General features: G+C 42.9%; 1 protein-coding gene across 2 annotated transcripts in view; it reads right to left on the bottom strand.

Annotated features, from left to right (window-relative positions):
* Nucleotides 1-27,421, bottom strand: part of ctnna1 (catenin (cadherin-associated protein), alpha 1) — a 184,214-nt gene that overhangs the window by 7,418 nt on the left and 149,375 nt on the right. For both annotated transcript variants that reach the window (XM_078550616.1, XM_078550615.1), the window contains exons 10-16: nucleotides 25,916-26,008; nucleotides 25,328-25,484; nucleotides 20,690-20,890; nucleotides 19,096-19,247; nucleotides 16,509-16,619; nucleotides 14,175-14,356; nucleotides 7,688-7,793 (exon numbers count right to left, since the gene is read on the bottom strand). In XM_078550616.1, the coding sequence (XP_078406742.1) occupies nucleotides 7,688-7,793; nucleotides 14,175-14,356; nucleotides 16,509-16,619; nucleotides 19,096-19,247; nucleotides 20,690-20,890; nucleotides 25,328-25,484; nucleotides 25,916-26,008 (1,002 nt within the window). The remainder of the gene's footprint in view (nucleotides 1-7,687; nucleotides 7,794-14,174; nucleotides 14,357-16,508; nucleotides 16,620-19,095; nucleotides 19,248-20,689; nucleotides 20,891-25,327; nucleotides 25,485-25,915; nucleotides 26,009-27,421) is intronic.

The following is a 27,421-nucleotide window of genomic DNA, read 5'->3' as shown; positions in this document are numbered from 1 at the left end:
AACTACAGAAATAAATTGGGGTTGGGGGTGGGGGGGAAGGAAGACCTTTTCCTAGACAAAGGGATGATGGGTTTGCAGTTGCACAGAGTTAAATCCCCTAAAAAAAGTGTCACGTCGGATCAGGATCCTGATATCATTCCACCCTCTTCTGGATTTTACCAAGCAGGTCAAAAGGCAAGTGGGGAACTCCCTTGGATCTGCTGGGAAACAAATTAAGATCTGAAGAAAGCCAATTAAGTACCATTTCAACCCTCAGTTCTGGATTTTTCAACCAGGACACTGTTTCCGATGTTGAAACTGACAAGGTGGGAAAGCTTTGATCAGCGAAACTAAAGAACTCCAGTCATAGCCAGGTGAAAGCTTGCTGCTCAAAGCACTTCTCTGGGAAAATGCCATCACTGCCTGACAGGTAATTTCCAACTTCCTGGAAGGCACTTCACTCGCCTTCAGCTATACTTCTCCACTGCTAGCCTTCACCACAGCATGGAGTGTGTGCAGCTGTACCTTTCACCTCTGATGAGGAACAAGGGGAGAGACAGCACCATCACCAGGAGCAACCCCAGCAGGAGCACCATCTGCCTTCGCCTCAGCTATATGGCCCACCACAGGACAGAGGGGATAGGCACCAAGGTCCAGTTGGAAGAAGGTAAAACTTCCCCTTAATGTGGATCAACTCTCTAAACACATCTGAGACTCAGCAGGGTCAGGCTTCCATAGCGGGTTGCTGCTGACACCTACAGCCCAAAGGAGCAAGACCTTCTCCCCAGTGGAGGTGGGGGACATGTAATGCCAGAGACAGATGAAGTGCCCGTCAGTGAAGAGTCCTTTGATTGGTTAGAGCAAGTATTCTCCTCCTCCCATCCTAGAAAGAGCTCAGCTCATTGCAGTCCCGTAGAACCTGCAGCAGGACTTCCAGGCAAGAGTGGGACCTGGGAACAGCCTTCCTACGTTACTTCTTTTGTGTGCTTGTTACAGCCTTAAAAATTCAAGTGCTGGGTGAGCCATTGTAAGGCATGCTGTGGTCCCTTTAATTAGAATTCCTTCCTTTGAAAGACTAGGCACGTAATCCTGCTTGGCTCACCTCCCTGTTTGGGAAACCTGGCAGAATGATATTGCTTTGGCCATTTAAAATGACTTGGCAAAGCCCACTAATCAGTTGACAAGATCCTGAACCACAAATAGCCCTTGGCGGAACGCAAGCATAAAGCAAGAGCCTGCCCTTCACCTATATAACTATCGACAGAAAGTGAAGAGGAGTTGTTCAACTTCAGAGAAAATATCAAGCACTGCCTTGGCTGTCAGCACGGATCAATGACTCTCCTAGCCAAGTGGCAAAGAGATTATTAGGTGTGACTGTTGCAGATTTTCAATAAGTAGGATAGGATTCATTCATTATACAAGGCCAAGTAAGCTTCCAGGGCACTTGTTTATTTTGAAATGATTCAGTATAACGCAGATGGAAGCATACCTAATGAGACTTATCAGTTAAGGGCAGTATTAAGCGAATATGACCCTAAACTGATCAACTGGGATTTCAAGATGGTCATACTTCAGTGTTCTACACATTTGGCTTTAACTATCGATATCTTGGAGATTACCATTGCCAGAAAGTGACCTGGACCAGCCATCTAAATACTGTGGTTACAAGAGCAGGTCAGAGGCTGAGAATTCTGCAGCAAGTAACTCACCTCTTGACTACTCAGAGCCTGCCAATAAGCTAGGAGTGTGATGGAATACTCTCCATTTACCTAGATAAGTGCAGTCCTACAACAGTCAAGAAGCTCGACACCATCCAGGACAAAGCAGTCGGCTTGATTTTTAAAAAAAATCATCTATGGGATGTGGGCGTTGCTGGCTAGGCCAGCATTTATTGCCCATCTCTAGTTGCCCTTGAGAAGGTGGTGGTGAGCTGCCTTCTTAAACTGCTACAGTCCATATGGTGTAGATACACCCAAAGTGCTGTTGTTAGAGTGTTCCAGGATTTTGATCCAGCAGCAGCAAAGGAAGAGTGATATATTTCCAAGTCAGGATGGTGTGCGACTTGGAGGAGAACTTACAGGTGGTGATGTTCCCATGCATCTGCTGCTTTCTATATGGTAGCGGTCGCGGGTTTGGAAGGTGCTGTCTAAGGAGTCTTGGTGAGTTCCTGCAGTGTATCTTGTAGATGGTACACTGTTGCCACTGCGGCGGTGGTGGAAGGAGTGAATCTTTGTGGATGGGGTGCCAATCAAGCGGGCTGCTTTATACTGGATGGTGTTGAGCTTCTTGAGTGTTGTTGGAGCTGCACTCATCCAGGCAAGTGGGGTGTATTCCATCACACTCCTGACTTGTACCTTGTAGATGGTGGACAGGCTTTGAGGAGTCAGGTGGTGAGTTACTCGCCACAGCATTCCTAGCCTCTGACTTGGTCTTGTAGCCACAGTATTTACATGGCTAGTCCAGTTCAGTTTCTGGTCATTGGTAACCCCCAGGATGTTGACAGTGGGGGATTCAGTGATGGTAATGCCACTGAATGTCAATGGGCGATGGTTAGATTCTCTCGTTGGAGATGGTCATTGTCTGGCACGAACGTTACTTGCCACTTGTCAACCGAAGCCTGGATATTTTCCAGGTCTTGCTGCATTTGGACATGGACTGCTTCAGTATGAGTCATCGCGAATGGTACTGAACATTGTACAATCATCAGTGAACATCCCCACTTCTGATCTTATGATGGAAGGAAGGTCATTGATGAAGCAGCTTAAGATGGTTGGGCTGAGGACACGACCCTGAGGGACTCCTGCAACGATGTCCTGGAACGGAGATGATTAACCTCCAACAACCTCAACCATCTTCCTTTGTGCTAGGTATGATTCCAAACAGCGGTGCGTTTTCCCCGATTTCCATAGAGTCCAGTTTTGCTAGGGCTCCTTGATGCCACACTCACGTCAAATGCTGCCTTGATGTCAAGGGCAGTCACTCTCACCTCACCCCTGGAGTTTAGCTCTTTTGTCCATGTTTGAACCAAGGCTCTAATGAGATTAGGGGCAGAGTGATCCCTGCAGAACCCAAACTGAGCATCAGTCAGAAGGTTATTTCTAAGCAAGTGCCGCTTGATAGCACTACTGATGACCCCTCCCATCACTTTACTGATGATCAAGAGTAGACTAATGAGGCGGTAATTGGCCGGGTTGGATTTGTCCTGCTTTTTGTGGACAGGACATACCTGGGCAATTTTCCACATTGCTGGGTAGATGCCAGTGTTATAGTTGTACTGCAACAACTTGGCTAGGGGCACGGCCAGTTCTGGAGCACAGGTCTTCAGTACTATTGCCGAAATATTGTCAGGGCCCATAGTCTTTGCGCTACCAGTGCCTTCAGCAATTTCTTGATAGCACGTGGAGTGAATCGAATTGGCTGAAGACAGGCATCTGTGATACTGGGGAACTCTGGAGCCGAATGCATTGTTGTGGATGGTGTTAAGCTTCTTGAGTGTTGTAGGACTGCAGTTATCCAGGCAAATGGAGAGTATTCCATCACACTCCTAACTTATTGGCAGGCTTTGGGATGTCAAGAGGTGAGTTACTTGCCACTGAATTCTCAGTGAGTTGGCACCCATCTACCACCTTAAACATTCACCCCCCACCAACCCACAGCGGCAGCTGTGTACACTACAAACTCATCAAGCCTCCTTCGACAGCACCTTCCAAACCTACAATTCCTACCACCTAGAAGGACAAGGGCAACAGATGCATGGGAACACCACCATCTTGCAAGCTCCCTCCAAGCCACACCATCCTGACTTTGAACTATATTGCCATTCACTATTGCTGGACCAAATTCCTGGAACTTCCTTCCTAACAGCACTGTGGGTGTACCTACACTAAATGGACTTTTAAAAAATTCGTTCATGGGATGTGGGCCATCCCTAACTGCCCTTGTTCAGTGTGCATTTAAGAGTCAACCACATTGCTGAGGGTCTGGAGTCACATGTAGGCCAGACCAGGTAAGGACTGCAGATTTCCTTTCCTAAAGGGCATTAGTGAACCTGATGTGTTTTTTTTTTAAAACAACAATCGGCAATGGTTTCGCAGTCATCACCAGACTTTTAATTTATTGAATTCAAATCTCACCATCTGCCATGTGGGATTTGAACCCGGGTCCCCACAACATTACCCTGGCTCGCTGGAATGCTAGCCCAGTGACAATACCACTATGCCACTGCCTCTCCAACCCAACTGCAGCACTTAAAGTGGCAGCTCATCACCATCCTCTCAAGGACAAGGAGGGATGGGCAACAACTCTGTCCTAGCCACTGATGGCCACATTCTGTGAAATAATAAAGAAAACTTCCAATGCCAGCTTCAAAAACGAAAGAGGCAAACTGTCCAATGTATTCAGTTTCATAGCTAGAACTGATTAGAAGTCAATTTTGTCCAATATTATTAATAGGTTGTGTTGCTAAAACCAAGTTCAAAGGAAATCAATGCTGAACAGAGTTCAGGCAAGTGTTGACATTTGATCTAAAAATAATGGAGATAGAGCAAATAATTTGCAATCTAAGCAACTTCAAAATAATAGTTAATAATATGGATTCTATTAAAAAAGACAGTTTGTACAGGTCGACTGATTGTTTAGAAGTCAGATGGAATTGATAGATTGTCAAGTGTTGGTGAAGTAAGAACCAATAAAATATAGTCATTTTTCTGTGCCAGCACTGAGAAACCCTATTTTACTGTGCATGATTCAAGCTGTATAAATTGAAAACCATTTTCACTTTCTATATCTGTGCTACCTTAATGTGTAAATACTTAAAATAGGCTTTAAGTTTTTGTGCGTCAGCTTGTTACAGATATCAATCTTATTGAAACTATTTAAACTGTTTACTTGAAGAAACAGTATGCATATTTACAATGATTCCTTAAACCAGCTATGCCATAATACTTTAAGTAGTTTTTTAATCTAACTTTTGATGAGTAATTGTGATTTTGTATAATGAAGCTTAAAATTTTGGACACTTAAACGGGAATAGACAAAGTCTGGAGTCTGTAAAGACATTGAACTGTTGATCCCCATTCTACTTTATTGCTATTCTGTAAACTGGAATAGCTTTAGCAAGCTATTTTTATTAATTTGAATAAATATCAAAAAGTGTGGGTTTTGGCATTAGATGCCTCTGCACGAGTACGCCAGTGTTAGCTGCCTGCATTAAAGAGTGTTAAAGCTTAATTCTGATGGCAAAATTACATTTTGTGGGTCTATGCTGCCGTCAGGTTAAACTGTTTTAACAAGTTATATGCAGCCAGTATTAAATCACATTTGATATCAAATTCTACAGCAACATTGTAAAATGCTGCAAAAATGTTTCAATATCAATCAGAACACATTTGCCTCTTTCTGCTCACTTGCAGTCCTAATTACTCAGGGTTACAGCTGCAGTATCCTAGTTTGCATGCAAATAAAGCATGTTGCTCTATCCAAAAATGATTCTTTTCTAAAAAAAAAGTATGCTTTTAAAAAAAGTATTTTTTAAAAATAAAGAGGTCATGCATTTTGGTAAGAGAATAACAATGACACAGGATAATAAGACTATTAAAAGAGTGATAGGTTTCATTTTTAGAGGGGCAGAATTGAAAAGTAGAGAAATGTCAAACTTGTATTGAAGGTTAGAACAAACTTAGAATCCTATGCAGTTATCATAAAAATATAGGGGCATTGGAGAAGGTGCAACAAAAAAATTCACGAGGATGATATCAGAGCTGAGAAGATGTACTTATCAGAAAAGGCTGGACATGCTGGATAACTTTTCTCTAGAAAAGAGAGTGGCCTCACAGAAGATTATGAAAGATGTTCATACTGTAGTCGTAGAGAAAATGCTTGCTGGTAGACCAGAACAAGAGGTCATAAATACAAAATAACCACCAAGTGTAATGGCTAAATTTGGAGATATTTCTTTACTCAAAGAATATGGAATGCATTCCACAATGAGTACTTGAGGCAAATGTATAGATGCATTTAAGGGGAAGCTGGATAAACATACAAGGGAGAAAGGTTTAGAAGGAAATACACTGTTCATATTGCAGCACATCAGTTCATAACTGTCTCATCCTTCGTGGAACAAATATTGCATGAAGAGTTTCAATAGATTATAAATTTTCCATCGCTCTAATTTGTTCCCAATCAATTTATGTAGTTGGCAAGCAAAATCATTTTTAACAGAACATGTAATCACAAATAAGCCAGAATACATTTTCTTCTGTATTCCTCCCCTCTCTGCTGATCATAGTTAACATGCTATTCTCACTCTACTTACCATGTTTAATACAGAATAATAAACCAGATGAGCTTGACACAATCAACATTTCGGAATCTAAGATTTTTGCATTGACCAGTTCACCTTCTTGAGCTCAGAGCTTCGGAATGTACCTATAGGCAACTGCTCACTCCCCATGACCCCAATATCCAAATATTAAGTAGTAAGTCTAGGAATCGAACAAAAAAATCATGACCATATTTTGGCTATCAGTTACATCTCATGACCTTGCTTGGCTTCAGAAGATTAGCATCAACACTTCAGGCTGTTAACTGCTAAATAGATTAACCAGTAAACAGACAAATGAACAGAACCACGAAATCCATTTGTTGTGCTAAACTACAATGTAAACTGGACTACACAAAGTCCTGGAATATTACATGGCAGTTTGTTGCTTAGCATTTAGAGCCCCTTGAGTTGTTCATCTAAACTGATCAGTTAAAGAGAGGTAAATAGTTAACCATCAGGACAACTGAAATTTAGGTGTGTTATACAAATTCAAACAAAATCTACAAACGGATGAATTTAAACTTAACATCTATATTCCTGAGCTACAGTAACGAATCAAGTTGGATGCTTGTGTGTGCGCGAACCTAAGCATATGACAGAAAGAAAGGCCAATACCATCGCAGTCAATATTTCACAAGCTATTTCTCAAGAAATCTAATTGATGAATAAAAGTATTTCCACACAAGCAGCTACACATACAAAATTGCAGAAAAAGCATATAATCGTGAACAAAAGTGCACAGGATCACAGAATTGTTACAGCACAGAAGGCCATTCAGCCTGTTTTGGCAGCACCGGCTCTCTAACAAGCAATTCACCTAGTGCCATTCTCCTGCCTCGGCTCCGTAACCCTGCACACTGTTCCTTTTCAAATAACTCCAATTTCTTTGAGAATGCCTTGATTGAGCCTGCCTCCCCTACTCTCAGGCAGTGCATTCCAGACCCTAGCCACCTGCTGCATGAAAAAGTTCTCTCTCATATTGCCTTTGCCAATTACTTTAAATCTGTGCCCTCCCATTCACGATCTCTCACACACTCTTGCTCACTTACTCACTGCTCAAGTATGGGAGGTTTGGACATTTTATCTCTAAGGAGGAATTCAGGATGGCTGTGAAGGTGACAAGATGCGCTTCCTCACTCTGCCCTGTCTGAGACTCCCACTCCCCTAGACGGTGGGGCCAGGCAGGCGCAGTTGCTATGACTGCTGTTCTTCGTGGCCTCCCTGACCTGCTCTGCCATCTTGGCCCCTGTGCTCATTTAGGGGGCTAGCACCTGCACAGGAGGGTGAAAACAAAAGAGAAGCCACTCACCTTTACACTGCACATTCCTACCGCCAATACTATTCAACACACTAGCATTTTGCACTGTCTCTGCTGCAAAGACTCACGTGATCAGCAATAGTCCGTCCAAGTTTATCCATCCTTGATCCAGCTTCAGCAATTTTTTTAGCTGCACTGATTACATCAGATGTATTCTTTAGTGGGCCTTTTCCTCTGCAAAGAATCATAGAATCATAAAATGATTGCACCACAGGAGGCGGCCATTTGGCCTGTCATGCTGTGCAGGCACTCTGTGAGAGTAACTCAGTTAGCCCCATTCCCCTGTGTTTCTCCTGTTGCTCTGCAAATGTTTTCTCTTCAGGTAACTACCCTTTTGGGATGAGGATTTGTAGCTGGCATAGAATGCAGGATTGAGACATATGAGAACCTGTGTGGTCAGTAAATGTAAAAGACCAAGTGTTTGGTCTTTTTTTTGCATTTGTGTTTTTACTTTTATTAGCATCAGGTAATTATCCAATTTGAAAGCCACGACTGAATCAGCCTCCACCACATTCTTCGGCAGTGAATCCCAGATTTTAACCACTTGCTGCCTAATGTTTTTCCTCATGTTGATACTGGTTCTTTTGCCAATCACTTTAAATTTGTGTCCTCTGATTCTCAACCCTTCCGACAATGGGAACAGTTTCTCCTAATCTGCTCTGCCCAGAGCCCTCATGATTTTGAGCAACTTTATCAAATCTCTTAACTTTCGCTTCTCTAAGGAGAAGAGCCCAATATATCCTTGTAACTCCCTCATCTCTGGAAGCATTCTCGTAAATATTTTCTGCATCCTCTCCAATGCCTTCATATCATTCATAAAATGCGGTGCCTACAATAGACACAATATTCCGGTCAAAGCAGTGCTTTTAAAGGTTCACCATAATTTCCTTGCTTTTGTACTCTGTACCTCTATTTATAAATCCCAGGATCCCATGTCCCTTAATAACCACTTTCTCAGCCCTACCACCTTAATAATTTGTGCACAAATGCCTTTAGGTCCCTCTGCTCCTCCATCTCCTAAATGAAACCATTGCTAGATATTCATTAAATTATCAACGGAGCCATGATCTGATTGAAATTTTCTTTTTGAAGAGTTTATCATTCTTCAGACTCCCAGTGAGCAACCAAATGCAATCAATTTCTGCCATTGTACTGATGAGCATTTTACATCAGTAATAGAGGGTTTAAATACACAGCTATTCGTGGGGATATTAATTTCCCCAAATCATGTTTTTACCAATTTGCATTTATTAAAGTCAGAGGCAATCAACAAAAGAACAAAAATATACATTCAAGTATATTTGAAATTTCAAGAAATCATCATGGTAACTTCTTACATAAGGCGGAATTTTCCCAGAATTGCACAAAGTGTGTTAGCAGATGGGTAAAATGGAGTCCTATCCACCGATAAAAATGGCAGGTTTTCACGCCTTATTGTCCTGAGTCCACCTCATTATTTATTCACTCCCGCGAAACACGTCGTTGTTATGGCGGGCGGCCTCTCATTCGCCCGCCTGCTGTTGCATCACGCCGGCCGCCATCTTTAAAAGACAGCCGCCAGCAAAGCACTCATCGCCACCAGCTCATCACCGCTGCCCGGGAGACACAGCCAGCAAAGGAAAAAAGACTGCAGCCGCCCGCATCAACGACGGGTCCCTCGAGTGACTGCTGGATGCCGGGGGGGCCTGCCGGGATGTGCTCTACCCCCACTCTGGCCGCAGGATGGGTTGCAATGTCACCAACCCGGCTTAGGAGACGGTAGCCAGCGTAAACGCCCTGCAGAGGAGGACAGCCAACAGCGCCGCAAAATGACGAATGATCTCCTCCGTTTCGCCATGGTAAGTCACTCTTTTCATCACTCCCAACTCACACACAAACAAACCCATCACACATCCGCAGGGCCATCACTCACTGCCAGTGCAAGAGACATCACCATTCACTCTTTCACACATACCTGCATTGTCCTCAGCCTGTCCATGGGACCACTCACCACCCACACAGGCCAGGCATACTTATCATCTGGCCCAGCAGGCATCCTGATACTCTCCCCATCTCTATCCATGCAGGACAAACTGGCACACAACAGGAGGAAAAGCAGACAGGTGGAGGGATGCCAGAGATCAAAATTCTGACAGAATTCGAAAACAGAGCCATCGACCTGGCTGGTGATGACAGGGACCGGTCCCGTGCTGACGGTGAGGTTGGTGCTGCTCTACGAAGTGAGGATCCAACAGTACAACATCCATCAGACAACCATGCTGCGAGTGATGGGTTCTCTTTCACAGGTCACTGCCATGCGCTAATTATTTCTCCTTGCTTTCACAGGCACATCTGCCAAATATCCACAGAGTCCATGACCCAGTGCCTCCAATCAAGCCCCGAAGAAACCTTTGAAGAGAAATCTGGAGGCACCCTCCCTGAAGTCCCGTCACAGCGCTCACCCACACCCTCCACCAGCGCAGAGACACACACCTCATTGGGACCTAGCTTTAGAGTAGCCTTGGGATCACAATCTGGTGAACACATCTCACTTTCTGATCCACAGGAGGCAGAGGCAGGGACTTTCCAGGTCCCCGGCACTCGGAGGACTGCTGGAGGCCAGAAAGTTGCTGAGTCCGAGTCAGATGACGAGCCTCTGGACTTGGTCGTGTCACAGTTGCTGGAGCTGCAAAGGCAAGCCAGGGAACATCAGGAAGGGATGTCCGCAGCACTCCTCAGATTGCAAGGCACGATGGAGGAGTCCGTCCGTCTTCATGCTGGGTGATAGTGCCGGCATTGCAACACATCAAAGTTAACACTGGCAGGATGGCAGCCACCGTGGAGACCTTGGTCCAGGACGTCACTCCTGCACTGCTGTGCGGGCAGAACTCCAGCGCTGATGCCATAGTTCGTCTCCAGCAGTGTGTACGTGAAAGGGTGCTGGGGAGCTCAATCTCACTCCAGCTACCCCTTCCGCTCACTGAGTCAGCCAGGGGCCCTCAGGCACCCATAGGGAGAAGGATCAGCAGATGCACACTCTGCGGCCATTTACCCAGGTGACTCTGGGAGTGACCGGTTCATCTGAATCTCCTCTTCCTGTGATCTCCGTAGCTCCAGCTTCACAGGCCAAGGAGGGTGCCACTGCCACACAGCAAGACCCTAAAAGCAGGCTGGGACCGACAAAGTCTCGGCCCTCCAGAGGACGCCCGCTAAAGGTATCACAGACAGGGCTCATAGTCAGCAGGCTGCCTCCACCTCTGCTGTAGATGTCCGGGGAGCACCAAAACGTAGCAGCAGGGTTAGGAAAGTTAAATAAAAGTAGTTGCACGGCCTGATCACATGTACATACTGCTCACTATTGTCAATAAACGCCTAAGAATGTTTCCCTGCCTGTAGCTCCTCGTACTGATGAGCAGTGTTCTTGTCACTTAGATGCGAAACCTTTCTGCACAAGATAGAGGGAAGGTGTCTCAGTCCAGGGCCTCTTCCCTGTGCAGCCTTCAGACCATAGTGATGGTCCAGCCTCTCACTCCCTGGAAACATTACTGATGCCTGCACCTCGGCCGTGCTGGTCATTGCTGCCAGAATGTACTGGGCAGTACCACAGAGTTCTCTCATACTCTGTGTGCTCTCAGCGCCTTTTAAGGTGCAGCTGGCCCTCGTCACACCAACATCTGCGACCAGTGATGCTGTGCACCAGCTCCTGAAGGGCTGAGGTGCTGAAGGCGGACACAGCATCAGATGCGGCTAAAGTTTCATGGCTGTGTCTCTATGAGATGGCCCTGATCATGCAGCGCAAGAGAGCTGCCCTCAGCCAGACAGGAGTCAGGCATTCTCAGAGGCTATGTGATGACCTGTGGAGTGTCCTCACTGCATGTTGTCATCATCCTCCTGCAATCAAGCGACTATTAGGGCCTCTACTGCATCTCCATGACAGAAGCATTCTCAGAGGGTATTGCACTGCCATAAGCTAGACTAGGGTCAAATGTTCACAACTGTAACATGAGGGTCTATGAGGGTTCCTCACTGCATGTTGTCATCACCCTCCACAAATCTGGTAGCTATGAGGGCCTCCTGAGCGTGCCTGCCTTGTCTAGCCAGTGCGAGAGCTTCATCCCCGACATCGTCACCACCGAGGACCCCCTCACCCTCATCCCTCCTCATCCTTGGAGACCCCCAGTTCCTCCTCAGCCAGCTCATTTCCCTGTTGGAATGCCAGGTTGTAAAGGGTGCAGCAGACAATGATGATGCTCGAATCCCTCTGCGGACTGTATTGCAGGGCCCCACCAGACCGGTCCAGGCACCGGAACCGCATCTTCAGCAGCCCGATGGTCTGCTCCACCTAGTTGCAAGCTGCTGCATAAGCCTCATTGTAGCGTCGCTCTGCTGCAGTCTGAGGCTGCCACACGGGTGTCATCAGCCACGGCCTCTGCAGGTAGCCCTTGACCCCAGGGAGCCAACCCTGCAGCCTCTGTGGACCCTGGAAGACTGCAGGGATCTGCAAGCGACTCAGGGTGTAGAGTCGAGCACACTCCCTGGAAACTGTGTGCATACCTGCACGTTTCTGGCGGTCGCATACCAGCTGCGCATTCAGTGAGTGGAAGCCCTTGCGGTTGAAGTCCACCGAGTGTAGCGACGGAGACCTGAGCGTCACATAAGTGCAGTAAATTGCACCTCTGGGAATCCAGAGATCAGAGCGAATCCAAGGGCCCTTGCGTCCTGGTTGTCGGTCCTGGGCAAAATTCACAAAGTTGTGTGTCATGGAGAAGGTGGCATCCGTGACCTCATGGATGCATTTGTGGGTGGCGGATTGTAAAATCCCACAGAGGTCACCTGTGGAGCCCTGAAAGGAGCCACTGGCAAAGAAATTGAGCGCCACGGTCGCTTTCAAAGCCACAGTGGATGCCCTCCATGTCCCCTTGGCGCCAAGTCCTGCAGTAAGTGGCAGATGTGAGCCACCAGGTCCCTAGACATGTGCATTCGTCGGCGACACTGGTTCTCAGCCACCTGCAGGAATGGCAGGCGGCGTCTATGGACCCTGGGTGTCACTAGGTGCCGACCAGCAGCGGCTCGCTGTTGCTCCTGAGCAGCATGTGTGGGAGCCCCTGCTGCCCCTTCTTTATGAGGTTGCTGCTCCTGCATTTTTACAGCAAGGAGCCTCAGTCGCTCTCAGTCTTCTATGGTCTCTGTGGGCCATCAGGCATACAGCTAGGTCACCAGGATCCATGATCCTGATGTGGTCCTCCTGTAGCATGAAAGAGAGAAAGTCATGGTTATCATGGCTGTACGTAGCACCTTTCCTGGCCCTGTGTGACCACCCCTTAGCATTTCCCGGAGAGTGCTGGTCACCCCTCAGACGGCCAGGGATGAGTGCGCTGCATGGCTGCCCTGTCAACCTGCGACATGGGGGACACAGGTCTAAACCGGGATGTTGAGTTTGCTAGGGGCTGTGAGCGCCTCCAGCAGTGGCTGCTGTATGGCCAGCGTTGGTGAGGAGATTGTACAACGTGTGCAGACCAACTGCTCCACAATCCAATTAAGTGGTGGCGACCAGGGTTGGGGGGGCGGTTGGGGGAGGGTAAGGTATGGAGCGCTTGGTGGCCTTTTGGTGCCACCGCATTGCTTGCATGGGTGGGCAGGCTAGGAGCCGACCCCAATCACATCACTGTGGCTGTGCCTGATCAGTTTCAGTTGCAGAGGCATGGTCAGTTTATACAGATGTCCCTACTGCGTGGCCATTCCCCTCGCTTACCCTGAACCCCACCTCGATTTGCCTGTGCGTGGGGTGCAGCGCCAGGGCAACACTTGACGACCACCGCCATCCCCACCCCCTCAGCAGTTGCCTCCGAAGCTGGCCAACACTTGCCCCAGACAGCCCTCCCCTTCAGCAGTCGCCTCCGGGGCCAGGCATCAGTTGCCCCCGCTCCCCGAGGCCGGTAAACAACAGGCGAGCCGTGGGGAACGCTGCTGCACACTCACCTCAGTTCCTCAAAGTGAAGGCAGCCAAGTGCACGTCGTCTGCGTGCCGTCGTGAAACACATCGGCGTGGACAGACAATACAGCGGCATTCCAAGAGCCTGGCAGGATGGCTTTTTAATTATATGCTGATGTATTACAAGTAGCTCCTTGCTGACCAATAGCTGGAAACGCGGGCTTGGAAAATTCCACCCATAGTTTCAAATGAAATAAACTATAGTTGTCATTTTTTTCAAGTCAAGTACAAAATTTGATGAGGATTTGAACTCCTTCTGGCATTAGGAAGTGCCCAATTTAATCAAAATGAGTTTTGTGTCAAAGCAGTAAAGAACGATTCCAATTGTCTCAATGTTTTCAGATTCTCTCAAAAACTGTAATGTCATTGATCATTTTGTATATGGTTTTGAAAGGGGCAAAAACGTTTAGAGTTTGTTACAAATTACTTAGGGAATATAAAAATCAATACAGCCATTTAGAGGGTACCATATTTTGGAATGTAATGCTATTTTTACATAATAATGTTTGTGTTAGTGCTCTAAAGTTGAACTGCAACATTAGCCAAATCACTGAGCTCAGAGCTATAAGAACTTAATGGCACACCTGGTGAAGTCTGTCATCTCCATCATAATCATGCACATCTGCTTGGCTAGGACAATGATATCATTTCCACTGTCATCCCATTTAGAAACTTCAGCATCCAGTTTGATCTTCTCCTCCTCAAAGCTGGCTACTTGCTCAGCAATCTTTGCTTTTTGTTCCTGTGGAAGCTGAGCCATAATAGCCTGAAAAACAAGGACAATCTGCTAGAAAAGATCTATAGTTAAAAATGTAAAGGCTGCCCAAATGTTACAAGAAATGTAGGGCACACATGAAACAAGGTTGTATGTAAACTGCAAGTCTGCTTTTTGAAGAAAAAAATTAAGTTTTAAAAACAATTTAATGACATAATTTGTTTTATTCTTCTTTTATTCATTCCAATTGCCACTATGAATTGCGTTAGTGCATGTATTTTAAACCTCTGGACAATAAAAGTAACCTTCTTATTGAAGGTTGGCAAGGGTTACATAGAATACATTTAGTATAACTCCTATGGAAGAGAACATAGCATCAACATTTCAAATGAATTGGTAAACTCACTTTAGGAGACTGTTTGGATGAAGTTTGATTGTAAGAGAGATTTTACATCACATAACAGGAATTGCTTTTCTGAGTTTGGAATCTAGGTAGTGTTAAGGCAGTGTAGATTCAACATCATCTTTCAAATAACACATTTCATATCTAATCCAAGATCACTTAAACCGTCCATTAGAGGTATTGTGAGAAAATATTCATTTCTCCAGCAGTGATCCCTGCTTTTGAGCTGACAATTCAATAAAAATTTAAATTGCCACTGGGTAACACTAGCTAATTTATGCTCATGTCTACAACCTATTCATCAGCTATCTAGTGTTTTTCTAAAAATAAGAATCAGTTTCATCTTGGAACTGTATCTTTAGCTTACTTTATTTCATCAAATAATGTCCCTTCCTCAGGTCTCGTTAGCAAAGGGCAACTTATAATGGCATTTTCCAGCAAGTTTTTTTTTAAGCATTGATATTGAGTTTTCTATATACTAATTTAACATCCAGCGTGCAATTGCTACACCACCTCTGTAGCTTAATCCTCAATCAATTTCAAAGGAATTCCTTAAAAAAATTGTTCTTGAATCAAGAAAATGATAATGATAAACTGCTATTAAATGTATATCCTGATTTAATACTTCTGTTAAGACAGGGCAATGCAAATCTATTCAATGTTTTCATTTGCGTAAACTATTCAGCTGCTAGGGCTGACTGCTTCTTCATATTCCACTCATACCCCATTTTACTGCAAATAAAAATTGAATAAATACATTTTGACTCCCATTTAACAGTGTAAATAGTTCAATTTTGCACATCCCAATGGTTTCCAAAAGTTTCCAATGCCAGCTACTGCCAGACATGATAATGCTCCCTGCATTCATTCACACTGTTCACAAAGCTTCACTGCTAATAAACTAAAATTAAACCATATTTTTAAGATTTAAAAACTGTAGATGCAGTTAGGTTGTATGCATGTGCATGTATACATCATTGCATACACATATAGCATACCTGCGCATGCAGCTTTTTTGCTGGCTTTTATGATTTCCAGCAATGGGTAAATATCATATTGCCAACTGCTGTGAAGGTCTAGGCTGAAACCGGAGGTGCTACGGTTTTATTATTTAGGCCAGTAGAAGTCAGCACAGTTTTAGCAGGAACAAATCCACTTTTCAAAGCAGCCCTTCACTACAACAAATTAGACTCAAACCATTTAAGCCAATGTCCTGCTGATGCTTCACCGTACTCCCCTTATTTGGATAAAATTCCTCAATCCTATCTTCAGAAATAAGACGCTTATGACATTTTCATTTCCCATACACTTTCCAACAGTGGTAGTTAGTGCCAAAAATCAGAGCAGCTGAGCACTGTGGACTTGTCCATTGGGAACTGTACTAAAACTGCCCAAACTCATTCTTCGGATCCTAACAGCTGTCACTGACATTCCATCTGCTCTGGCTGCACTGAAGTCAAATTCCCAGTAGATAAAGTAGTATAGTATCCTACACCTTATTTCCTGCAGTCCTTTTTTGAATAACGTCAACAAGTTACAAGTAATCTACTAACATCATGCTTTGGGTGGTATATTTTTGCTTCAATTAGCTATACAGCAGTTTAACAATCATCCCACCAAATTTTATAGTTGGAAAATTTTAGCCTGATTAGTAACTTTTTTCCAGCTGCCAGTTACTCCTCAAGAAGTATACAATGCAACACTTTCATTAAGCAATATTTTGGCATATCTTATGTTAATGAGCTTTGTATCAACCACAGACAAATAAGTAAATTTATTGTAACATAGGCAACGTCTTACCCTTGCACTCTGTCCATTAATAAGTTGATCTTCCTGTGTCTGGACACTAGTTCTACTTTGCACATCAAAGTCTTCAGTTTCAAAGTCAGAATCATCCAGTTCTTCAGGAGTCTAGTGGAGGAAAAAGATGACAGTATTAATATTAGACACTGGGAGAGCATAGGAATTCATGCTGGCCTCTACTGAATGCTAAAAATCTAATTTACATTAAATTTAGTACATAGGGGCACATTTTATTGCAAACTCCAAGTAATTTAAAAGTACCTGCAATAACCTTAATTTCTGCTGGCACCACTGAATCGTCACACAGGATAGCTGCTATTCATAGTAACGGCACAACACCCCTACAACTGTGCAATTTGTAGGAATCCACTAATTTCTTACAATTCATACGCAACAGGTAAATAAATGAGGAAGCACATTAGGTTACCTTATGCTTGATACAACGTCTCAGTTGTTAGAAACAAATTACCCTATTTTGGGCAATAACTTTTCCATTTGTACATGGAAGGTAATTACAGGGTTGTAACATCAAGACATTTCATCACAACAATCCACACAATGCATATAAAAAGAACATGAGCCATAAAAATAAGCTGAATATTTAAAAATTAAGGTGCATTTCAAGACTACCAAAACAGCATCCGATTGCCCAGGGAAAAAAATTCACAGCTGCCCGATTACTGATATTGTAGTATGTCATAGAGGCACATTACTCTATAATCTGGCCGAAGTCATACTTTTTGAAGTTGAGAATGATTAAAGATGAAGTCACCAGGAACACAAACCACTCCTTGCCTTTGTCATCATAAGTACCAATAGTATGGTTTTGCCTGTGCACTTTAACCCAATGTAAGGTATGCCCATCAAGTTTATAACTCTTAAAAAGTAACTTCCCTCAATATCAAAATCCTGGCCTGGACTTTGTGCTCAATGTGCTGTCTTTTTGGGTGCAAGCCCTCTGATATCAGTGCAATCAGCACAAAAGACTGCAGAATTTTAAGGTCAAATTGTGTTCAGTGCAACTCAAGTTTCCGCTATCTTCTGCGCGCCTAATAACACTGCTAAAAACAAGCCCTACCCATAAAACTGACTGTGCCCCCAGCATGAATTAATCACTATTGGAAGTTTCATCTGCACTCGTATAGAGGCCTTTGAGGAAGCTCAAAAAATTAAACTGGAGCTTCTGGTACATTTTGAAAGGCTTGAATAATTTTTAAAAAATTACTGAAGGAACTCCCCACCACCCCCAATCTAACTAGACAACAGTTTTGCAAATTCTTTTAAAGTCACTTTCACTAATTTAAAATCAGTCTAATCATAGGTGAATAACACTGAAGAATGCATTTTTTTTTTAGATAAACCCAATTTATCAGATGTATAAACCAACTTTACCTAGTTATCACTTTTAAATCAAAAATATATTTAAAGCAACTTTTTTAAAGTTATATCTTGAAACTTCACGTTTTGCATTTGATGACATGCATGCAAATTTAAGCAGAAATTTGAGGAAAAAGAAATACTTTTCAAAACAGGTGTTATGTGTGCTGGAATCATCGATTGCGCCCAAAGTGAATAGTAATTTCATTTTTACATTGCAAAATGCCTCCCTTAACTTGTAATTAATAGCACCGTTTTGCATTTTAAACACCAACTCGTGCATATAGTTACATCTGTGAAATTTCAAAGGTGTAATGAATGCTTGGCTAATTGTGATGTTCTATTGTTTCCCTGGGGAAGGGGTAATTTTGCAGCAAAGAACAGAAAATGTATTAGTTTCACAGATAAATTAATTGCTGCATTGAACACAGTTATACACTTCAGCTACTTTAATTTGAATTTCAGCCAACCACTTCACCTCTGTGGTGATAATCACCCAGAGGAACATTTCACATGCCTAACGTTTCTATTTGCTGCAGTAAAATACCATCAAGTTTACCTCAAAAAAACTCAGAAGTCTTGACTGACCACACTGCCGGTGAGTATAAAAATCTCAATCAGTAATCCAGGGGAAACAGCTTTTACTGATTTGAAACAACAGTTAACACACAAATAGATGAGTTCATATACAAAAGCACACAGCAATGCAAAAATGTTTTATTCCCCAAAATGACTGCTGAAAGTCGATACCCAAAATAAAAAGACTGAAAAGATAATTAAGGTCAATTTCCTTAATTTTTAGTAAACAACCACATGGAGAAAAATGATAAAGAACATGCCTTCTGCATACTATTGAATCAGAATGACAGCACAGAAGGAAGCTATTTGGCTCAACATGCCAGTTTTTGATCTGAAAAATACACAGAATTGCTGACAATGAAACAGTAGTGTACAACCCCTCCAAAACCTCAATGGGTTTACCAATGATTAACTAAGGCTTATAGGACCAGGAATGGACTAGGTGCACTCTGCTCTGCAATCAGTTAGTTGATCTCAGCTGCTGTAGTACAGTAGCTGAGTGCAACAACTAGCTCTATTTCGAGTACTTAACTTTTTGACCTCAAGTTTTTAAGTAAGCTAGTCACAAATAAACTTCTCAAAACAACATATTTTCAGCAAAACTGCCCATGAACACAAATATACTCACTCTAATCATCAATACAGCTTTCCTAATGTCCCGAATGCCATCATACACCAGACGTGAAGCATCAATGAATTCATTTTCATCCAGCTGTTGAGCAGGATTGGTGCTCAGCGCTTCCACGGCAGCTTCCACTTGCTCAGTAAATCTTGGCATAACTAGATAGGGAAATGGATGAATTGCATTAATACAGGTTATTCATATGAGCACTAATGGTTTGTACATTTTTTACATGTGCTCTACATCCAAAGTTACTGAACTTCCTCTGAAAAATATTGCTCACCACTATTTACTTCCACCAAGCAGAGCAACATCCTTTGTTCAGAAGAATTGTTTGTCATTTGTGCCATTGCTCAAGAGTAAATTAGCTTTACTAATTCATTAATTACACTCAGAAAGATTTTTCACCATACAAGATACCTGAAATTGCTGCAACTCCAAGTCTTAACTGTAGCCACAAAGAGGAAAAGTGTTGCTATCTAGGCCAATGAATCATTTGAATTAAAGCACAAGATTACAATGATATTTACTGAGTAGAACCTTCTTTATGCTTCCCAGAAAAATGTCAGAAGTACTGCAGAGAGACAACTTTTCACATGGTTCTTTACTCTCATATAAAACCCCATATATACAGCATTGAAGAAAAACCACCAAACTAACAAAAATTCTAGCTCCTTTATTTATACTTACTAAGTATCTCTCCTACTAAAAAAATAGTTGCTATGGCTTCCAGGTTAGTACTGCTAAAAAGCAGACTGGCCAGTCTGCAGAGCAGTACAATGAGAGCTAGTCCCTGCTATCACGTGCACACCACGGGCTGAGGGAATGACTATTTAGTCTTCAAGCAGGAACAGCAACAGGAACAGGAACAAAATGCCCAATCAGCTTTAGCAACCACCTGACGCAATGTGATCATTTGCTGAACAAAACCTACCTAATGGGTATGGTATTCTTTAGATTCTTGTAAATGCATTGGCTAATGTGGTCATTTATTTGGACTTGGTCACAAGGTTAAGAGCTCAAATCTTGTACGATAGATGCCCACAGCTCATTTCTGATGACCACGCCACACAAGAGTTGCGCCAAGTCTCAGAGACCATGAATGCGCAGAAACTATTGAATTAGATTATAGGTAATTTACATATGCCAGCCTAAGATTTCAGTGACAATGTCCGCAAAAAAACCCCATGAAATCCGCTTGCTGTGATCTATAGAAGGTCCGAGTGGAGTACTTTATGCAGAACCCTTGGAGCTGTTACACTGGAGCATTGCATAAGACCACTGTGTATTTGGAATTGTACACTTCAGCAACTCATCCTCCATCTTCCACATCACCCTTCCACCCATCTAACAGTTCTGTCAAGAGACTGCAGACTTGTCCCAAATTTGGTACGAACATAGGTCATAAGCCTTTTAACTAGAGAGAAGAGAATGGATGCAGTATGGTGTCTACTGTTGCTTTAAATGACATGGGAGTAGGAGAGCACATGCATGCCAGTTCATGTATATTCAACACTTGGGTTTGTGCATATCCCATCAACCTAGGCTATACTTGTAGTGTTTAGAATGAAACATTTGCAGCAAAAAATGAAGTCATTACCTGTATCAGACAACAATTTGGTTGCTTCCAGAACTTTTTCAGTGTACACTCCAGGTTCATAATTGTCCATCTCCGAAGTGACAACATGAACAACTCTTGCAGCACGTCCTCGGATTGCACCAGCTGTACGGTCTAGTCCATCTACATCTTTCTCCTGGAGTGCGATAACACATTTATTTACATCCTCGAGGATGTGATTTTCTGTTAAAAGAAAAACAGATCTTGTTTAATATAAAATTGGTTTATAATAAATCAGGTCTCTGCAAATAAACCTAATTTTTAATGAAGTTCGTCAGCTTGGTTCATTTCACTCTTCTTGTCAGAAAGCTGTTTCTCAAATCTAACTCCAGGACTTGGAAGATAAAATTTAGGTTAACACTACTGCAGCATTGTGCTATCTTTTGGACCAAATGTCTGCCTATTCCAATGCTTCAGGTGGGTGTTAAAGATCCAATTGGACTCCAACGGGAGAGGGAAACTTGTGCCATTTGCCCCTCAACCAACCCCACCCAAACAGACTAACTGATTATTTAATTTTTTTTTGTAGAACATTGTTGTGTACAAATTGGCTGTTACACTTGCCTGCACTTGAAAAACTGTGTTTTGAGATGCCTCCAAATCACTTGAGTGAAACACACACACATTTCACATAAATAACTAATATAGTGAACTTCAGGGACATTTAAGTGCCAAGAAAACTATTATATTCCTAAGTACTCTTTTAAAAAAAAAAGTGCCAACTGTATGTGCATCTCCGAAACTACAGTGGAGTACAATATCAAAGCCACGGTGCCCAATATACAGGGTTTCTGGGACTATTATATCTAAGTTTTCACTATTTGAAACGAAGAGGGCAGCCGAGCATGCCAGAAACAACACCAGGCATACCTTAAAAAAAAGGTGTCAACCTGGTCTAGCAACAACACAGGACGACTTGCATGCCAAACAGTGGCAGCAGTATGCAACAGAGCTAAACGATCCCACAACCAACAGGTCAGATCGAAGCACTGCACTCCTGTCCCATCCAGTCCTGAACAATGGTGGACAATTAAACAGCTAACGGAGATGGTGGCGCCACAAATACCCCCATCCTCAATGATGGGGGAGCCTAGCACATCAGTGCAAAAGACAATGCTGAAGTATTTGCAACCATCTTCAGGGTGCCGAGTGGATGATCCATCTCATGCTCCTCCTGAGGTCCCCAGTGTAACAGATGCCAGTCTTCAGCCAATTCAATTCACTCTGTGATATCAAGGAACTGCTGAAGGCACTGAATACTGCAAAGGTTATAGGCCTTGACAACATTCCAGCAGTTGTACTGAAGACTTATGCACCAGAATTAGCCAAGTTCCTAGCCAAGCTGTTCTAGCAGGGGGTTGAAAGGTTATTGGGGTTAGGTGGGAATGTGGAGTTGAGGTTATAATCACATCTGCCATGTTCTTCTTGAATGGCAGAGAATGCTCTAGGGGCCAAATGGCCTACTCTTGCTCCTAATCCGTATGTTTATAGAACAGCTACAGCTCTGACATCGAGCGGACAATGTAGAAAATTGCCCAGGTATGTGCTGTCCAAAAGAGCAGGACAAATCCAACCTTGCCAACTGCCACCTCATCTGCCTACCCTCGATCATCAGCAGTGATGAAAAGCATCATTGACAGTGCTATCAAGCGCCACTTACACAGCAATAACCTGCTCACTGACAGTGTGTGGTTCTGCCAGGGTCACTCAGCTTCTGACTTCATTGGGGCCTTGTTTGAAGTATGGACAAGAGAGCTGAATTTCAGAGGTCAGGTGAGAGGGGCTGCATTTGACTGAGCGTGGCATCAAAGAGCCCTAGCAAAACTGAAGTCAATGGGAAACAAGGGGAAAACTATTCACTGGTTGGAGTCATACCTAGCACAAAGAATGAGGGCTGTGGCTGTTGGAGGTCAATCATCTTGGTGCCAGGACATCACTACGGGAGTTCCTCAGGGTAGTGCCCTAGGCTCAACCATCTTCAGCTGCTTCATTAATAACCTTTCCCTTATCATAAGGTCAGAAGTGGGGATGTTCGCTGATGATTGTATGTTGTGAAGGGAGGTTGCAGACGTAGGCCGAGTGGGCAAAAATATGGCGGATGGAGTAATACGTGGGAAAATGTAAAGTTGTTCACTTTGGCAGGAAGAATAAAAAAAAGCTGAATATTACTTAAACGGTGAACAGCTGCAGAGGATCTAGATGTTCTAGTGCATAAGTCGCAAAAAGTTAGTATGCAGGTACAACAAGTAATTAAGAAGGCTAATGGAATGCTATCCTTTATTACGAGAGGAGTTAAACATAAAAGTAAAGGTGGTATACTTCAGTTATATTGGTGAGACCATATCTCAAACAGTGCGCGCAATTTTGGTCTCCTTATTTAGGGAACAATGTAAATGCGTTGGAGGCGGCTGACAGGAGCCTTACTTGATTGATATCTGGAGTAAGCAGGTTGTCTTATGAGGAAAGATTAGACAGACTGGGTTTGTTTCCACTGGAGTTTAGATGAGTGTGGGTTGGCTTTATTGAGGTATATAAGATCCTGAACAGTATTGACAAGATGGATGAGGAAAAGACATTTCCTCTTGTGGGTGAGTCCCGAACTTGGGGACCCTGTTGTAAAATTAGGCGTTGCCTTTTTAGAACAGAGATGAGGAAAGATTTTTTCTCCCAAGAGAGTTGTGTGACTTTGGAACACTCTGCCTCAGAATGAATATTTTTAAGGCAGAGTTAGATAGGTTCTTGTTAGGCAAGGGAGTCAAAAGGTTATTGGGGGTAGATGGGAATGTGGAATTCGAAACACAAACAGATCAGCCTTGATCTTAACAAATGGCAGAGCAGGCTTGAGGGGCCGAATGGCTTAGTTCTGCTCCTATTTTATATGTTTGTATGATTGCACAATGTCCAATATCGTTCTCAATTCCTCAGATACTGAAGCAGTTTGTGGGATATGCGGCAAAACCTAGGCAAATTTCAGGCTTCGGCTGGTAAGCGGCAAGTAAGATCCACATCACACAAGTACCAGGCAATGACCGTATCCACGAAGAGAGAATCTAACTAACGCCTCTAAACATTCAATGGCACTATCATTGCTGAATCCCCCATTATCAACATCCTGGTATTACCATCGACAGAAACTGAATTGGGCCAGCCATATAAATACTGTGGCTACAACTGCAGGGCAAAGGCTGGGAAATCTGCGGTGAGCAACTCACCCCCTGACTCCCCGAAGTCTGTCCATCAACTATAAGTTGGGTACCATATACAAGAAGTGCTGCAGCAACTCTCTAATGCTCCTTTGACAGCACAATTCCAAGCCCATAGTCTCTAACAACTGAGAGACAAGAGCACCCATGTAATGCAACACCATCATCTGTAAGTTCCCTTCCAAGCCTTACATCATCCTGGCTTGGAATTATAATTGCATTTCCTTCACTGCTGCTGAGCTAAAATCCTGGAACTCCCTAACAGCACTGTGAACGTACCCACAGCATATGCACTACTGCGGTTCAAGAGGGTGGCTCACCACCGCCTTCTCAAGGACCATTAGGGATGGGCAATAAATGCTGGTCTAGCCAGCAAGACCCACATCCTGTGAAAGAATATATAAAAATATATAGGTTCTGCAAGTGGTCAATTATGACATATTCTCTTCACTCTGTCTCATCAAAGTTAGTTTTAAGATCTCAAAAATGTTAATGCTTTGGTGTCAGAGTTTAGATGGTCAGTAGTATTAAACCAACATTGCTCTGTCACGAACTTCAACTTAATTCTCTTAGCTTAGGAACCTCAAAACCAGAGCCAAGATTCATTCTCAAGATTTGCATAATAAGGTCATTATTGAATGCTTAATTCAAAACAGCTTCCAATATTGGGAGAAGGGGGAAAGATTAAGGTCTAGTCCTTTGGATGAACTAAAAAAAAATCGGCATCAAGATTTTTTGTAACTCAGTTTTAGTTACTGGATTGGAGAACAAAGGAAAGTACCCTTTTTAAAATTTGTCCTGAAATTCATTTAGGTGTATGTAAGCGAAATATGGAAGGACTTTGGTTCCAAAGTACATAAACAGGGTACTGCTGTAAGGTGTTTAAACTTTCAGCATTTAGAATATTCTAAGACTACAAAATGATGGTTGTGTTATTCCCTCCAAGTATAATGGCTATTTTACCAAAATATGCGAGATGACAAAATACATGTGAGGTGGCACAAATTAATGTTACATGCATATGGTATGAAGATGGCCAACAATGGCGTTCAATCGGGTAATGATAACATTTACATTTACAAAGGGTTCTAAATTTATTATTTGGTAGGTCACACTAAGAAATATATCAAACTTAATATCACCAGGGAGTTAGAAATAATGATTTCAGCATCTTTGAAATTAATGTAGAGCAACCAGAATAGTGACAAGTACCTATTACTCTATGAGTAAAACTTTAAGCACCAATAAGCACTAATACTTGCTTTCAAGGTATATTTTGTTTATCCACATTAACTGAATTATAACCCAAATACACTTACTCTAGACAGTGAACAATTGTTCATTCCCATTTTATTTGGAATCAAGTGGCATGGATATTCCATAACAACATTGAGGTGTTTTATTATAACAGAAATACCTGAAACACACAGGAAGTCATCAATAGAAGTAATGTCGTCCACAGCATCTGTCAGCACACGCACTTGTTTCTCCCATAGTTCTTTGAAGAGATCCATGTTGTCCTGAGCGACCTTACTCTGAGGTTTAGCAGCCAGGGCCAATGCAGCATTTATGACCTAAAAGAACAGTGAAAATAAATTAGAGCTACTAATGCTTTTGCGTTATCAGTTCACAGAATCAACTTTAGGCATAATGAAGTCAAAGTTATTTGCAAGTTCATGTAATTTACAGAAAATCTTAATTTTAAAGTTGCCACATGCTAGTTTAAACCAATAAGTCAAATATTAGTGCTGCACCAACAAAGCAAAACATATTCAAGGTTGCTGCAAATGTTATCTTTCGGTTGTTGAAATTTGTTACAGACTAGCATGAAGTGCCTATGGCTGAAATTTTAAAAAGGACAAAAGACACTTGGAATCACTCATCGTGGTACAAGCGCTTATTGAAGAGAATTTAGCATTTTCTTTTAGTAGACAAAACCCATTAAAACCAAAGAAAATCACTTCTAATTAAATTTTAGACTAAACAGGACATTGTTTTCTCAAACCTGTGGACAAAGGCCTTCCAGCTGGGTGGCTGCCATGCGAACTAGTTTCACACCTTCTTCATTGTTGGAAATAGAGCAAGCAAGGTTGGCAACCTAAAAGAATAAAGATATTTAGTGAACCACAGTTTTCAGCATGTAATCTGATTTTTTTGATAAACTATTGGTACCACATGGGTTCTGTTGACAACTCTATAAGGTCATAAGAAATGGGAGTAGGAAATAGGCCATTTGGTCCAACGAGCCTACTCTGTCATTCAAAATTATCATGGCTAATATGATAGCGGCCTTAACTCCACTTTCCTGCTTACCCACCACTGCTGCCCCCCACCCACGCACCCACCCCCTGGAATCCCCTGTAGATTAAAAATCTGTCAAACTCAGCCTTGAATATATTCAATAACCCAGCCTGCACTGCTCTCTAGGGAAGAGAATTCCAAAGACGAATGGACCCTCAGAAGAAATTTCTCCTCATCTCAGTCTTCAAGGGGAGACCTCTTACTTTTAAATGGTGCCTGCTAGTTCTAGATTCCCTCATAAGAGGAAACATCCTCCCAGCATCTACCCTGTCCAACCCCTCATCATAATCTGACATATTCCAATAAAATCACCTCTCATTCTTCTAAACTCCAATGAATATAGGCCCAATCCATTCAATCTTTCCTCATAATACAGCCCTTTTGTCCCAGGAATCAACCTAATGAACTTTCTGTGAGCTGCCTCCAGTGCTGATGTGGTGGTGGTGTGTTACAGATCATGTAGGGTGTCAGAGTTGCTGTGGAACTTTTACATCCATGTTGTAGTCTATAGCTATGAATATTGATAATAGAGGCTCCAATTTTCTTTCCATCACATGGCTGACCAGGAATCTCTGCTGCTGTTCCCGCCTTCCATTGATGCATGTTATAAGAATTTGTAGGTTGATAATCAACCTGTTTGGCCGTGTTATGAATGCACCGTCAAGTCCTAGGGTGAGGCTTGAATCTGGACTTCTGACTCAAGAGGCAGGAATGCTATCCACTGCGCCATAAGACCACCTCAATGCAAGTATATCTCTCAAATAGGGAGGCCAAAATTCTACACAATATTCTAGGTGTGGTCTCACCAGCATCCTGCAGAGCAGAAGAAATGCTTCCCTATCTTTATACTCCATGCCCCTTGCAATAAGGGCCAACATTGCATTTGCCTTCACAATTGCACCCAGGTTCCTTGGTACTGCAGCATTCTGCCATTTCTCTCTATTTAAATAGTATTCAATTTTTCTATTCTTCCTGCCAAAATGGACAGATTTTTTTGCCCAACTTCCCCTTTGTTGACTTTGTATCCTCTTCACAACTTGCTTTCCTACCTATCTTTATATCGCCAGCAAATTTGGCTACAATACACAAGTCAGTCCCTTCATCCAAGTCTTAATACAGATAATACATCGTTGAGGCCCCACCACCGCACCCGTGCATTCCACTAGTTAGTTTGCCAAGTTGAAAACAACCCATTTATCTCAACTGTTTC

Source organism: Cetorhinus maximus, chromosome 10 (genome assembly GCF_964194155.1).
Source record: "Cetorhinus maximus chromosome 10, sCetMax3.hap1.1, whole genome shotgun sequence".
Classification (NCBI taxonomy): domain Eukaryota; kingdom Metazoa; phylum Chordata; class Chondrichthyes; order Lamniformes; family Cetorhinidae; genus Cetorhinus; species Cetorhinus maximus.
Note: the sequence above shows the minus strand (reverse complement) of the source record. Positions and strands in the feature narration are given on the sequence as shown.